The sequence below is a fragment of the Crassostrea angulata genome, chromosome 6 (genome assembly GCF_025612915.1).
Source record: "Crassostrea angulata isolate pt1a10 chromosome 6, ASM2561291v2, whole genome shotgun sequence".
Taxonomy (NCBI): Eukaryota; Metazoa; Mollusca; class Bivalvia; order Ostreida; family Ostreidae; genus Magallana; species Magallana angulata.
In genome coordinates, this window is record NC_069116.1 from 56,659,268 (window position 1) to 56,673,281 (window position 14,014).

Genomic DNA, 14,014 nt, shown 5'->3' on the forward strand with positions numbered 1-14,014 from the left:
TTCGAAGCGCATTTATTATTTTGTGTTTTAACACGTATTGAAAAAATGTGTTATAGCTATGGGGAGAAATGTACAAGAACATGCAATCTTCTTTCCTCTCATTGAATTATTAATATTGATTAGACATTTACAATTGCATTTTTACCGGTATAAATAACCTGCAGACAAAAACGAAATTTTTGCTTTTTAAATGAAGTTTTAAATAAATATTTGACAATAAAACTAACGAAAACAAAATACGTTTAATGCATGATTTACTTATATCGATAATACATGTAAGTTTGAGCAGTAACGCAAGATACATTAATGTTCATTATCAAAAGTGTTAAGCTTTTAGAAGGTGTTATCATGTATTTTTTTCATAATGTAAATCTAGAACCTTGTTAAACATTAGAACAAATTAATTTGTTTTCCTGTCTTAAAAACAGGGAACGAGAAGGATGTTTTGTTTCTTATATTTTCAATAAGGTAGAACTGCCGGATTGATTGAAAAACAAAGACGTTAATGTTTATCAATATAAGAAATAAAGTATATAATCATATTTGCATGTATGTGCAATCTTCCATTTCCTTGGGCGATTAGCTTATGCAACCAAGAACGTGGAATTAAACATTGGTTTATAATAGTATTGTTGCTCCCGTGGGAGCTATCAAAAATTGCGCTAGCGGCCATGTTTCAGGCCACAGCGCGGGGTATTGAGTATATTTTTCAACAAGCAATAACCACGCCTCGGATGAACCTCATCGGCTATGGTACCGCCACTGCGCAAAGCTAACTAAATTAAGAAATGAAGTTGGTGTTATAGAAAAGTCATCGTTTGCTATAGTGGTGTTAAGCGATTATTGCCTTACCATCTCCCAATCTGTTGTGTCAAATATAAGATGAATTTCTATAGTATAGATCTAAAAAGATGAATCCAAAACAAAAGTGAATGTTTCTTCGTTTGAATGATTTAAAAGCTTTTACAATCAAGTTATATATAAGAGATGACAGAAACGATTGTGGCACGTTGAAAAGGGAGGTAATAAAATCAGTGTTAAACCTATACAAAGAAATGAAAGTTGTTTTTCATTACATTCAATGCACTATAACAACTTAGTTTACTATACTATACTAAATTAGTTCACGATGTTATTTTAACCTTTATGAAAAAAGTAGATACCTAATTTTGAATTTTCACAATTAAAACAGTTTCTGCACACCAATAGCTCACAGTTTTCATTCTGACAATGAAAAACAAGACAAAAATTTGATAATAAAAACAAAGAAAATAGAAAATATAAAATTTTTAAAATATTTAACCACACACTGCATATCAATCGTGCATGAAACATGTCAAGGGGAAGCACAATAACATATACCTTATTTTTCAGATAATTTGTTACTAATCGGACACTGTGAATATTAACAACCATCTGTTCCAATAATACATTATCACATATTCTATATATTGTCACACCGTTGACCTACAACCCCGCAAAACATTTCATACAAACATGGAAAGTGAACGCCGTTTAGAACATATTCTGCTCGATATTTTTTTGTGATGAAAGACAACGAACTCCATCAATTTATGAACCAGTTATGCTTTTATCTGCATCCTTAATCTAACTGAAAATTCGAGTGCATGCGAGAATACAGATCGAAAAGAGGGTGTGTCTACGAAAGTAGCATTGTACAAATGCTTCCTTTTGAGATGCTTTAGATACTGAGTTTATGGTCATATAAACGACCTTTCTACTTCTTGATAATTTGGGTTTGCTCCCGTGGGAGCTATCAAAAATTGCGCTAGCGGCCATATTTCAGGCCACTGCGCGGGGTATTGGGTATAGTTTTCAACTAGCAATAACCACGCCTCGGATTGACCTCATCGGCTATGGTACCGCCACTGCGCAAAGCTAACCATCAAATGGGACGGAGTATGTTATATAGAATAATCAGTGTTTGCTATAGTGGTGTTTAGTAATCATTGCCTTACTATCTCCCTATCTGTTGCATCAAATATAACGTGAATTTCTATAATATTGATCTAACTAAATGAATAAAAAAACAAAAGTGAATGTTTCTTCGTTTGAATGATTCAAAGCTTTCACAATCAAGTTATATAGAGAGATGACCAGAAACGTTTGTGGCACGTTGAAAAGGGAGGTAATAAAATAAGTGTAAAACCTATACAAAGAAATGAATGAAAGTTGTTTACAATGATATTTTAACTTTAAAAAAATGAGATATCTGAATTTCAACCAGTAAAACAACTTCTGCACACCAATAGTTACACAGTTTTTATTCTGAAAATGAAAAACAAGACAAAAATTTGATAATAAAAAAACAAAAATATTATGATTTTATCGCATACTCCATATCAATCATGCATGAAACACGTTAAGGAGTAGCACAATAACATATACCTTGTTTTTCAGACAATTTGTTGATATTCAAACACTCTGAATGTTTACAGACATTTGTTCCAATAATACATTATCATATATTCTATATATTATCACACCGTTGATCTACAACCCCGTAAAACATCAGGACGAAATAGTGTTTATTTTGTCTCATAGAAACATGGAAAGTGAACGCCGTTTTGAACATATTCTGCTCGATATTATTTTTATGATGAAAAATAACAAACTCCATCAGTTTGTAAACCAGTTATGTTCATATTTGCATTCTTAATCTAACTGAAAATCCAAGTGCATGCGAGAATACAGATCGAAAAGAGGGTGTGTCTACGAAAGTAGCATTGTACAAATGCTTCCTTTGGAGATGCTTTGCTCCAAAATTTTCACATAGATACTGAGTTTATGATCATAAAAACGGCCTTTCTACTTCTTGATTTTTGGGTTTGCTCCCGTGGGAGCTATCAAAAATTGCGCTAGCGGCCATGTTTCAGGCCACTGCGCGGGGTATTGGGTATAGTTTTCAACTAGCAATAACCACGCCTCGGATTAACCTCATCGGCTATGGTACCGCCACTGCGCAAAGCTAACCATCAATGGTGGTGTAGTTAGGTATATATAGAAAAATCATTGTTTGCTATAGTGGTGTTTAGCAATATTTGCCTTACAATTTCCCAATCTGTCGCATCAAATATAAGGTGAATTTCTTTAATATGGATCTAGCTAGATGAATCCAAAAACAAAAGTGAATGTTTCTCCTTTTGAATGATTTAAAACTTAACAATCAAGTTAAATAAATAGATAACTAGAAACGTTCGTAGCCCGTCAAAAAGGGAGGTAATGAAATCAGTGTCAAAGAAATGAAAGTTGTTTTTCATTACATTCACTAAACTATAATAACTTAGTTTACTACACTATAATATAATAACTAATTAAGGTCTTCCGTTTCCAACGGAAGACCTTATAGTGATTGTAATGTTTCTTATTATTATTATTATTATTATTATTATTTTTTTTTGTCCGTTTTTTGTCCGCAAGATTTCTCAGAGATGGCTGGATGGATTTTCTTGAAATTTTCAGGACTGACAGAAAATTATAATATCTCCAGGAGTTTTTTTCATTTTTTCAAAATTCACTTCCTGTCGTCCGTTTCCTGTCCCGCGACAAAAAGCTATGGACAATGAGATCTCAGAAACGATAAAGACTTGAACATCCAAACTTTGAGGGATGATAGACCTATAGTTGTAGATGTGTTTAAACTATTTTGTTTTGTTCGTCGTAACTTCCGGTCGTCACCGGAAGCTCTTCAAAAATTATGCTTTTACGCATTTAATATATTTCTCGGAGAATTGAAATATAAGTATAAATGCTTACATATGTCATCTATCCGATGATTAATAAACATAAAAATTCTACTTCCGGTGAGATATCTCAAATATCTCATGAAGCCTTTTTTAAAGTAAATGTTTGAACCCCAAGATCTCAGAAACTGTAAGTGATCAAAACACGAAACTTACAGGGATGATAGACATTTGATAGAAGATGTGTTTAACCGTTTTTATTTGGTTGACCGTCACTTCCGGTCCACACAGGAAGAGTTCAAACAAATCAAGTTTTTTAAAAGTTTAACTCGATTTTTCAGAGATGCATGGATGGATTTTCTTGAAATTTTTAGGACTGATAGAGAACGAAAATATCTCTAGGCACTTTTTTCATTTTTTCAAAATTCCCTTCCTGTCGTCCGTTTCCTGTCCTGCGATAAAAAGCTATGGACAATGAGATCTCAGAAACGATAAAGACTTGAACATCCAAACTTTGAGGGATGATAGACCTATAGCTGTAGATGTGTTTAAACTATTTTGTTTTGTTCGTCGTAACTTCCGGTCGTCACCGGAAGCACTTCAAAAATTATGTTTTTACGCATTTTATTTGTTTAACACTGATATGATATAAAGGTATAAACGCTTTCATATGTCATCTATCCGATGATTATTGAACAAAAAAAATTACTTCCGGTGAGATATCTCAAATATCTCAGGTAGTCTTTTTAAAACAAATATTATGACAGCGAAGTCTCATAAACTGTAAGTGACCAAGACACAAAACTTACACGGATGATAGACATTTGATAGAAGATGTGTTTAACCGTTTTTATTTTGTCAACCGTCACTTCCGGTCCACACCGGAAGAGTTCAAACAATTCATGTTGTTTAAGAGATTTACTGCTTCTGTTTGACAAAGTAAGACAAATTGATAGTCAATTAAGTCCTGTTGTCTAATGGTTATGAAATACTGAGAGAAGCAATGTCTTACAGTTAAATTGATACATGTATATCAAAACGGAAGACCTTTTTGTTGCTTTTGCAACAAGAGTCTAGTTTTAAAATGTTATTTTAACCTTAATAAAAAAGTAGATACCTAATTTTGAATTTTCACCAGTTAAACAATTACTGCACACCAATAGCTACACAGTTTTTGTTCTGACCATGAAAAATACGATAACAATTTGACAATAAAATTAACGAAAATGTTAAAATTTTATCGCATACTCCATATCAATCATGCATTAACGTGTCACTGAGTAGCACAATAACATATACTTTGTTTTTAGACAAATTGTTACTAAACGAAGACTCTGAATGTTTATAGGCATCTATTCCAATAACGAAGTTTTACATTTTTATATATTGTCACACCATGGACCTATAACCCTGTAAAACATACAAATAATGTTGAGTTAATTTCGTAGAATCATGGAAAGTGAACGCCGATGGGGACTTTCATGTTTGATATTATTTTCATTGTGGTAGAACTGTTGATGTGAAAGGCAACGAACTCATCATATTTTTTCAAATAATGATTTGAACATATTTTATTTTATATCTATATACAAGATACATATATAAATGGTTCGGACACAAGTTCTCACAACTTACTAGGTCTTTACCATCAAATACATATAATCCATAAATAATGAATTAACCATGTCCATATTTGCTTCTTCAATCCACCAAAAATTTCCCAGTGCATTTGAGAATACAGACCAAAAGCAGTGTCTACAAATAATGTATTGTACAAATGCTTCTTTTGAAGATCTGGATGAAAAATTTGAAACCCTAAATTTTTCACCTAAATACTGGGTTGATGATCAAATGATAAAACTTTTTCTACCTGTTTATAGATGGTACGTGTATTTGCTTCCATAGGAGCTATTAAAAATTGTGCTATCGGCCATGTTTCAGGTCACTGCGCGGGGTATTGGGTATAGTTTTCAACTAGCAATAGACACGCCTCGGCTTAACCTCATCGGCTATGGTACCACCACGCTAACATCCACAAGTAATGGCTTTCCAAAAAATTGCCGGAATAAACAAAATTATTCCATTAGAAGCATACATATTCAAGAAGCAATAGATTTTTGTCTCTCCACGTTTCTGTTGATTGAAATCGGTTTTATTTCCTCTAAACCTGACAAAAATATGAAGCTCAACCCCTTTCTATGAAAGAAAAGGCGTTATTGAAGTTCTAAAATTTACACGATTTGAAGGTTTTGACATCCATACGCCAGTTCAAATCGACCTTTTCCAAACTATTTATCATATTTAAGGGTTATTAATCGATGTTATGGTAAATATACACTGTTTTCGATAATTTAGAAAAAAAATTATGAGATTTGTTCATATTTTGATTTTATAGTATCTTATCTATTCTCACATAGGCAATTTACACGCCTTATTCATCCATCTTCTTTTATTTGTTATATCAAGAAGACAAAATCAACTGATCAAAAGCCTTTCCAAGCAAAAGAAAGTAACAGGAAATATTTTTATTTTTCAAATAAAGCTGCATTTGCACACAAGTGTGTTCCAGGGTATTCTCATTATACATGTAGTAAAGCGCTATAAAATGATCCCAAGTTGGACTCGTCCACTGAGTAAAAATTATGAATGCGATATTATGGCGCGAGTCTTGCTTAACCTTTCACCCAAAGGATGAGATCTCCGATGCTTAGAATGAATTCAGCCATGGATCCATTGGGAGAAGGTAAAATCATTATTTTAACATTGGTTTGTAAAAACGATATATATTTTATTTTAGATCGATTTTTGTAAAATCTGTTAAATAAACATACACACTATAAATAATTCAAAGAGAAACACAATTTATACCCTTTCAAGATGAATGAAATCAACCAAAAAATGTATGGCGTTGTAAGATATTGTAGTAAACGATGTAGCTCACCGTGCTATCATGCAATGATCTGTAGCCATACGGTAAACATTCCATCCACCCTATTCTTACCCCAACAAGGACCAGGAACAAAGGAACACACACCAAGAAGATGCTACAGTAACACACAAGAACCTGGTAGTCCATCCACTCCTTCCTAAAGTACCTCACATCATCAAGGACCAGTAACAAAGCAGCACATACCAAGAAGATGCTATACAACAAATGGTAATCCATCCACCCCTTCCTTATGTACCTCACACCATCAAGGACAAGGAACAAAGCAGCACATACCAAGAAGATGCTACACAATAACCTGGTAATCCATTCACTCCTTCCTAAAGTACCTCACACCATCAAGAACCAGGAACAAAGCAGCACAATCCATGAAGATGGTATACAAGAACCTGGTTGCCCATCCACTCCTTCCTAAAGTACCTCACACCATCAAGAACCAGGAACAAAGCAGCACAATCCATGAAGATGGTATACAAGAACCTGGTTGCCCATCCACTCCTTCCTAAAGTACCTCACATCATCAAGGACCAAGAACAAAGCATCACACATCAAGAAGATGCTACAGTACCACACAAGAACCTGGTTGCCCATCCACTCCTTCCTAAAGTACATCATATCATCAAGGACCAGGAACAATGGAATAAAGACCAGGAAGATGCTATACAATAACCTGGTAATCCATCTACTCCTTATTAAAGTACCTCACACCATCAAGGACCAGGAACAAAGCAGCACATACCATGAAGATGCTGTACAATAACCTGGTAATCCATCCACTCCTTCCTAAAGTAACTCACATCATCAAGGACCAGGAACAAAGGAACACACACCATGAAGATGCTACAAAACCACACAAAAACCTGGTAGCCTGTCCACTCCTTCCTAAAGTACCTCACACCATCAAAGACCAGGAACAAAAGGGCAAAGACCAGGAAGATGCTATACAAGAACCTGGAAATCCATCCACTCCTTCCTAAAGTACCTCACATCATCAAGGACCAGGAACAAAGCAGCACACACCAAGAAGATGCTATACAATAACCTGGTAATCCATTCACTCCTTCCTAAAGTACCTCACATCATCAAGGACCAGAAATAGAGCAGCACACACCATCAAGGACCAGAAATAGAGCAGCACACTCCAAGAAGGTGCTATACAAGAACCTGGTAACCCATCCACCATTTACTAAAACCTTACCCCATCAAGATCAGAAATAGAACAGCACATACCAAGAAGATGCTACAGTACCAAACAAGAACCTGGTAGCCCATCCATCCCTTACTAAAGTGCCTTACCCCATCAAGGACCAGGAATAGAGCAGCACACACCAAGAAGATGCCACGGTACCCCACCAGAATGGACGCACTCAGTTTCATACCGAGGCCTTGTCTATGGAGTCATTTCCAAGCATCCGTTGTTAAAGTCCCCGATTGTCCTTCAAGATGAGGTTACCAACAATTTAAATTCTTCCTAAATTATTCAGACTAAATTAAGTAAGATCGGAGTTATGCCGCTTGGATTACTACCGAGGGGTCGCTATGGTAGCGTGATATTTTGATTTCCAATTTTTTGATATTTTTTTTCTTTCAACATTATTTACTACTTTCAACTTTTAAAATATTTGTTAACGTCCTTGAAGTAAATTAAGGTGGGATGCTACATCAAAATTTTATTTTATGGATTGATAGAGAACCATTTCTGAATCATGATTCCATTGTTCAACGAGATGTATATGCTCTTAATTATTTTGTATGATTTTTTTCTTTGTGTTTTTTTTAGCTCACCTGAACCGAAGGTTTAAAGAAAGTGAAAATCTTGATTCGGTTCCTAGTAACACACTGTTGAGTTTGAAATTTGGTGTGGATAAATCAGGTCCAATAATGACAATAAGACGTTTAATTATATAGCTTGTATTATTTTTTATTCACACACAAGTACCTTACAACCCTGTAAAATGAAGACAAAATAACAAGTGAGTCGCAGAATTCGAACGTAGGGGAAAAAACCAAACACCGATACATTACTAGTAATACTAGTCTTTCAATTTTGGTTCAAAGTAAGATAATTGATTTTAACTAGTTAATTAAAAGATGTTAAGAACCTTAAATTCAAATGTTAAGGACTAGCTAGCTAACCCCCCTAAACAAACTTCATTAAACAGAAATGTCATAAATTTCTATTTAATTCGCATGCGGCATAGTTAGGAACAACTATACTAATAAAGACTAATTAAAATATACCGGTATGCTATAATTCAACATAATGTTATATCATCATACATTTAAAAACATAAAAGTTAAAGAAAAAAGGAATCGCCAAGAGGATCTGAACCCCAAACACTGCTTGGTTGTATTTATTAATCTAGAACAAAACAAGTGAGCCATGCGAGACTTTTAATTCAGAATGTGGTATAAAGTAGTGTTCGGAACAACATTGTCACATCTCTGGACTTTGTTTTTTATCCTCTAAAAAATATATTTTGAAAAAGTACATAATTAGCCATCTCTGGGTCATCTCTCCATCTTTTTTTAAAAAAGCGACATTTTAAATGTTGGAATATGTTATATTTACATGTTTCAAATTTGTGGAGGGAAGACGAAGAGACAACAAAATCTTTTTAAAACAGCTGTAAATATATAGGATTTTGCATCAATTCCGCCATGTTGCTATCATGATAAAACCTTTTGCATTTCAAATAATTTTCAACCCATTCAACAGAAACCAAATAACGTATATAATTCTAAAAATATACAAAAATAATCTACAAAATTCTCACTCTCCTTGTGCGCCCAGATTCCTGCCGAATCTATATATTAAAGCTGAACACCGCTCGTAAATAGGCACCGTCACACAGATACCTGATATATAAACCCTTCGATTTCGTTACACCCGATTGCACACCTGAACCTCGTGGTCGACATGTAGTATTCCTTTCGTGGTCTTTAGATTTTATGCATTTTTTATTATCTTATGTTCATTTTCTGTTCGTAAATAATGCATTGACCCATTTATTTGATATTAGTATTCTCCTGGCTTCAAAAAGTGCGTAAAATTTGATAATTTCATCGCGACCGGGTAACACGGCGAGGCAAAATGTACGTCCACACTGGTGAGACCTCTACAGCGAAGTACTTTGAACTGTTTAGAGGTCTGTTTCTTATATAAGGGTTGTAGGGACAGCAGTGATTAAAGAGAAATATGGCTGACAGTGCCTATTTACGAGCGGTGTTCAGCTTTAAGCGTCCACTTTCTTTTGCTGAACTGAACTATTCAAACGTGACCTTTAAGGTTGTACCGGTATTTGACATCTGTCAATATTAACGCTGATAAAAGTACCTTATAATCAACGTTTTCATCGGTTTGGAATTTTTAATTTTTACAATATTTGACCAAAATGTTTTTTAAAAAAATCAAAAAGTAAAAATTATACATGTAAAAGTCCCAGCGGGATTCGAACTCATGACTTACATGTACATATTCATAGTGAACATTCTAACTCATTGCGCTCTGTTGTTAGTGACAATTTTGGGAAAGAAAATTTTTATGAAATTATACTCGATTGTAACACAAAATATATTTGTTTATTTCGACAGGAAGTACAATATGGAGGTGTCCCATACCATATTAAATCATTTCAAAGACAAGAATTTATCCTTCAACTGTTTTATGATCCTGGTGCCAGATCTGTCAAATCAGTTCCCTTTTAGGGGATACAGATCTATACACAGGCGTCGGAACCGGGGGGTGGGGGTAGGGGCTTAGCCCCCCTTTTTTGCGAAGTTAAACACACTTTCAATTTCCTTCCGACGCCACTGATACATAACTACTTTGGACCCAATTCAGACTTGCATTTATACACTGCAGTGAAAAAAAAACTTCATATATTAGTAATAAGATTTAATAATTTATAGTTCTGGACAAAATCAAAAGTAGTTTCAAATATTACAAATACACATGCATGCATAGGATTAATATTTCAGTTAACAGATCTATAGATCATCCAATGTGAACAGCATTTAAGCATTTGATATTGTATTTTTTAAGTTAATGCTGCCTTTGTCACAGAAAATTGCCTAATAATTATATTTCAAACAAACTTGACAAAGAAAAATTACACAAAGAAAAGAATTTTCTTAAAATAAATACCCACTAAAAATTCAATCACATTTATCTACAATTCTACATGTAAAAATTGAATTTGAGTTAAAAGAGCTGACTTTTAAGTCACATATCAAATAAAATACATCTCAATCTTGGTTTCACAAAAAACCCCACTTCCTTTCCTATTTATGTACATGTATGTTTCAAAATACCTAATAAAACCTTTTTCCTGATATTTATATTAAACTATGACTAGCGAATATTTTTGGGTTTTATACCATTTCATACATGAGTCATGTCTTATTTTTTTTCCCTTATACATGAAATGCTATGTCACAACACAGTGCTATCTTTTGTTATTGATTCTACATCACAGCAAAGAATTGAAATGTACATTTAATATGACAAAAAAGTTCATCCATGGTAAAAATATACATGTAAAACATCAAATCAAATTCAGGGCAAAATTTTCTTGAAATAGATGATTATTTTCTTCTTTACACCAGAGAACTTTTCATAAAATTTTGTATAACACAAAAATTGTCGACCTTTTTTTACATGTACACCCAGGTAAAAAAAATACACACCAGTTATATCACTCAAAACAAAACAGGTGAGATGACAACATTTTCACATAAAATCATAGCATGTAACATGTACACATCCGAACATCTTAATGACAGTGTATTATTTACAGGTACACATATTCCTATATAAATAACTGGGATCTACATAGACACAAACATATACATTCTGATCATATGATATATTACACAAATACTGCATATGAAATGGAATTGTAGATTCATGGATAGAACCCCAAAGAGATTTTACTTCTCTCGCGTTGGTACTGGCGCAAATGGTTCATTAAGATTTCTGTAGAGCAGGAAGGCCAAGACGATACCAATAATGAGAGTAAATCCAAATCCAAACCCAAAACCAATGAGAGAACCAATATTGTCCTGTACAAATGTCTTGGCAGCTTCACTACATCCAACGTAGATAAGAGCGGCGTTTTGACTGAAATCGTTGTCATATCTCGGTGGACCTAATGGATTTCTCTGACACTTTCTGAGCCAGTCATCCGAGGTGTAGGTACCCTGATGAACACAACACGACAAAGGTACAAAGATGGTGTTCTGGTCCAACTGGATACTGTTGTACGGATTGACCTGCTTGAACCACTGCGAATCTCTGTATAACCGCCAGCCCTTGTTATCTACCGCACAGCAGGATAGCATCTTCTGAAGAGTGTCCCATGATTCAGTGATTCTCTTGTTTTCTGCATTATTTTGTATGTTGTTGCCATATTTGTAAAGAATTGTGTTTTTCATATTTGTCACCATGCTCGAGCCAATCTCATTCTTAAAAGAGGCTGCTACTGCCCCGGCGGAAATCATCAGAATTATGGTCAGAAGCACGGTCATCATGTACAGGACCAGGATGGGCCTGTTCTGCATCACAGTCCCCACACACCCCACACAACTGATGATCACCAGAACGCACCCTGAGAAAATCAGCAGGTACGCCGCCGTGGAATACAGGTCGGACCCAATCACATCGGATATAAAAACTTTGTCCACCGCCTGCCACGCCCCGAGCGCTACACAAGCTCCACCCAGAATGAAGAATAAGACATTCACGATGGCCAAGTAAATTCTCAGCTTTCCCCTCGAGAAAAATGCCATTTTGGATATTTACTCAAAAGTCCTTCAACTGTTAGAAAGATCTGTTTTTACTGATAGCTAGATTACTGACTTCTCAGACCATTATATCGAATATTACCGCGTCCTCTGTCCAGTTAGATCTCTACCCCGAAGATTCTTTTGCCGGCCTCACCTTCTTTTTGAATCGAGTGCTCTCTTGAGTAATCAAATAATAAGCTAGTTCTCCCCCCAAATGCCATATATTGTGTTCAGCCAAGCGAATTCTCAAAGCTAGGGGGACCAAGTTTACTGTCATACCGGAAATCAGGTGAAAATTACTCAGGTAGAAATTACAGGTGTTATTAAACAAAGCGTACCTTGACTGCTTCGAACCTTTGAACACGCTTTCGAAGACGATAATTAGTTTCGTTAAAAATGATTTAAAGTCTGCCTAAATTAACCAGCGACGTAGTAACGGTTTGGTTGGAGGATGGGGTGGGGATTTACCACCACCATTTTTAGCACTCGACCCTTCCCTTTTTAACTCACATTCAAACTTTAGATTATAAGAAACGAGGATCAAGGGTTTGAAGAAAGACAAAGTCTCTCGTGTTTCGGGTTTAAAAAATTGGGGAAGCCCCCCCCCCCCCCCCCCCCCCCGAACTATGATTAGAGTCTGCATGTGCGGGACAAAAATGGGTCTATAAAGACTGATCCTTGGTTTTAATGCACTTTTGAAATAACTTTATACATCTTTTTTAATAAATAACGTAATGAATGTATATTTTCTAACAGTGCATTAATAAATTTTTAACCGCATTAATATGATATTATCAGACATTGTAAATATTGATATCGCCAGCAAATAATTAATAGGTTAAATCCAAGCTTTCTCTTTTGACTAAAATACATACCAACTACGTCATTTCAGATATGTATAAATGTTTAGCATCGTTTATAAAACTTGAGGTCATTTATATATATCAAAGCGGCGGGACTAATTGACTTGTACATTAATTTTTCTTCTTAAGATTATAATATAACTGAACATTGAGGGGAAAAAAAATAGAGGTTACCCCCCCCCCCCCCCCATCCACCGCTACGTGTCTGCATTTCCTACTTCATTTTTAAAGCGCTATAACAAAAGCGCTATACATATTACATTCATATACAATGAAGCTATAGATCACTGTCAGTGACGATACTAACATATTTGTAATTTCGCTAGAAATCTATACTAAAAAGATATATTTTCTAAGGAATGATATACATTGTTTCTTGTCTTTGCTTACATCATAAAATGCGGAATTTAAAATTGATTTAATAAAGGACGGCTTATTCCAGAGAAACGATGAATAATTGACATTGTACCGGTAATCCTCTATACTACTATATTAAAATAATAGACTCGAATTTTTGGTCTTTAAGACCGAGAAATCGGAAGAATACTGTCTTTTGTTTTATATAATTTAAACATCATTGGTACTTGAAGATTACCAATTTGTTTTTATTTTTTCTCAGTTTAGCTTCTCTAATTAATAATCAACGAAAGATATATTTTCTAAGGAATGACATATTCCCCATTTGAGAGGATACGATCTACCCTGAACGTGTT

At 34.7% G+C, this 14,014-nt stretch overlaps 1 protein-coding gene and 4 non-coding genes across 5 annotated transcripts; all 5 read right to left on the reverse strand.

Annotated features, from left to right (window-relative positions):
* Positions 1-635: 635 nt before the first annotated feature.
* LOC128190930 (U4 spliceosomal RNA) lies at positions 636-774 on the reverse strand. The gene has a single exon (XR_008244407.1). It is a non-coding gene; the product is annotated as a U4 spliceosomal RNA (small nuclear RNA).
* Positions 775-1,762: 988 nt separating this feature from the next.
* Positions 1,763-1,901, reverse strand: LOC128190939 (U4 spliceosomal RNA). Its single transcript, XR_008244415.1, has one exon. It is a non-coding gene; the product is annotated as a U4 spliceosomal RNA (small nuclear RNA).
* A 951-nt stretch (positions 1,902-2,852) lies between these two features.
* On the reverse strand, positions 2,853-2,991 carry LOC128190938 (U4 spliceosomal RNA). The gene has a single exon (XR_008244414.1). It is a non-coding gene; the product is annotated as a U4 spliceosomal RNA (small nuclear RNA).
* A 2,609-nt stretch (positions 2,992-5,600) lies between these two features.
* LOC128190931 (U4 spliceosomal RNA) lies at positions 5,601-5,736 on the reverse strand. Its single transcript, XR_008244408.1, has one exon. It is a non-coding gene; the product is annotated as a U4 spliceosomal RNA (small nuclear RNA).
* Positions 5,737-10,534: 4,798 nt separating this feature from the next.
* LOC128189950 (CD82 antigen-like) lies at positions 10,535-12,728 on the reverse strand. Its single transcript, XM_052861782.1, has one exon. It carries the CDS (start codon positions 12,439-12,441, stop codon positions 11,584-11,586), a length of 858 nt encoding a protein of 285 aa, XP_052717742.1. The 5' UTR covers positions 12,442-12,728; the 3' UTR covers positions 10,535-11,583.
* Between the last annotated feature and the right edge of the window lie 1,286 nt (positions 12,729-14,014).

Bases quoted from the DNA above. Each gene is read 5' to 3' on its own strand.
- LOC128189950 (XM_052861782.1), bottom strand. From the start codon at position 12,441: ATGGCATTTTTCTCGAGGGGAAAGCTGAGAATTTACTTGGCCATCGTG.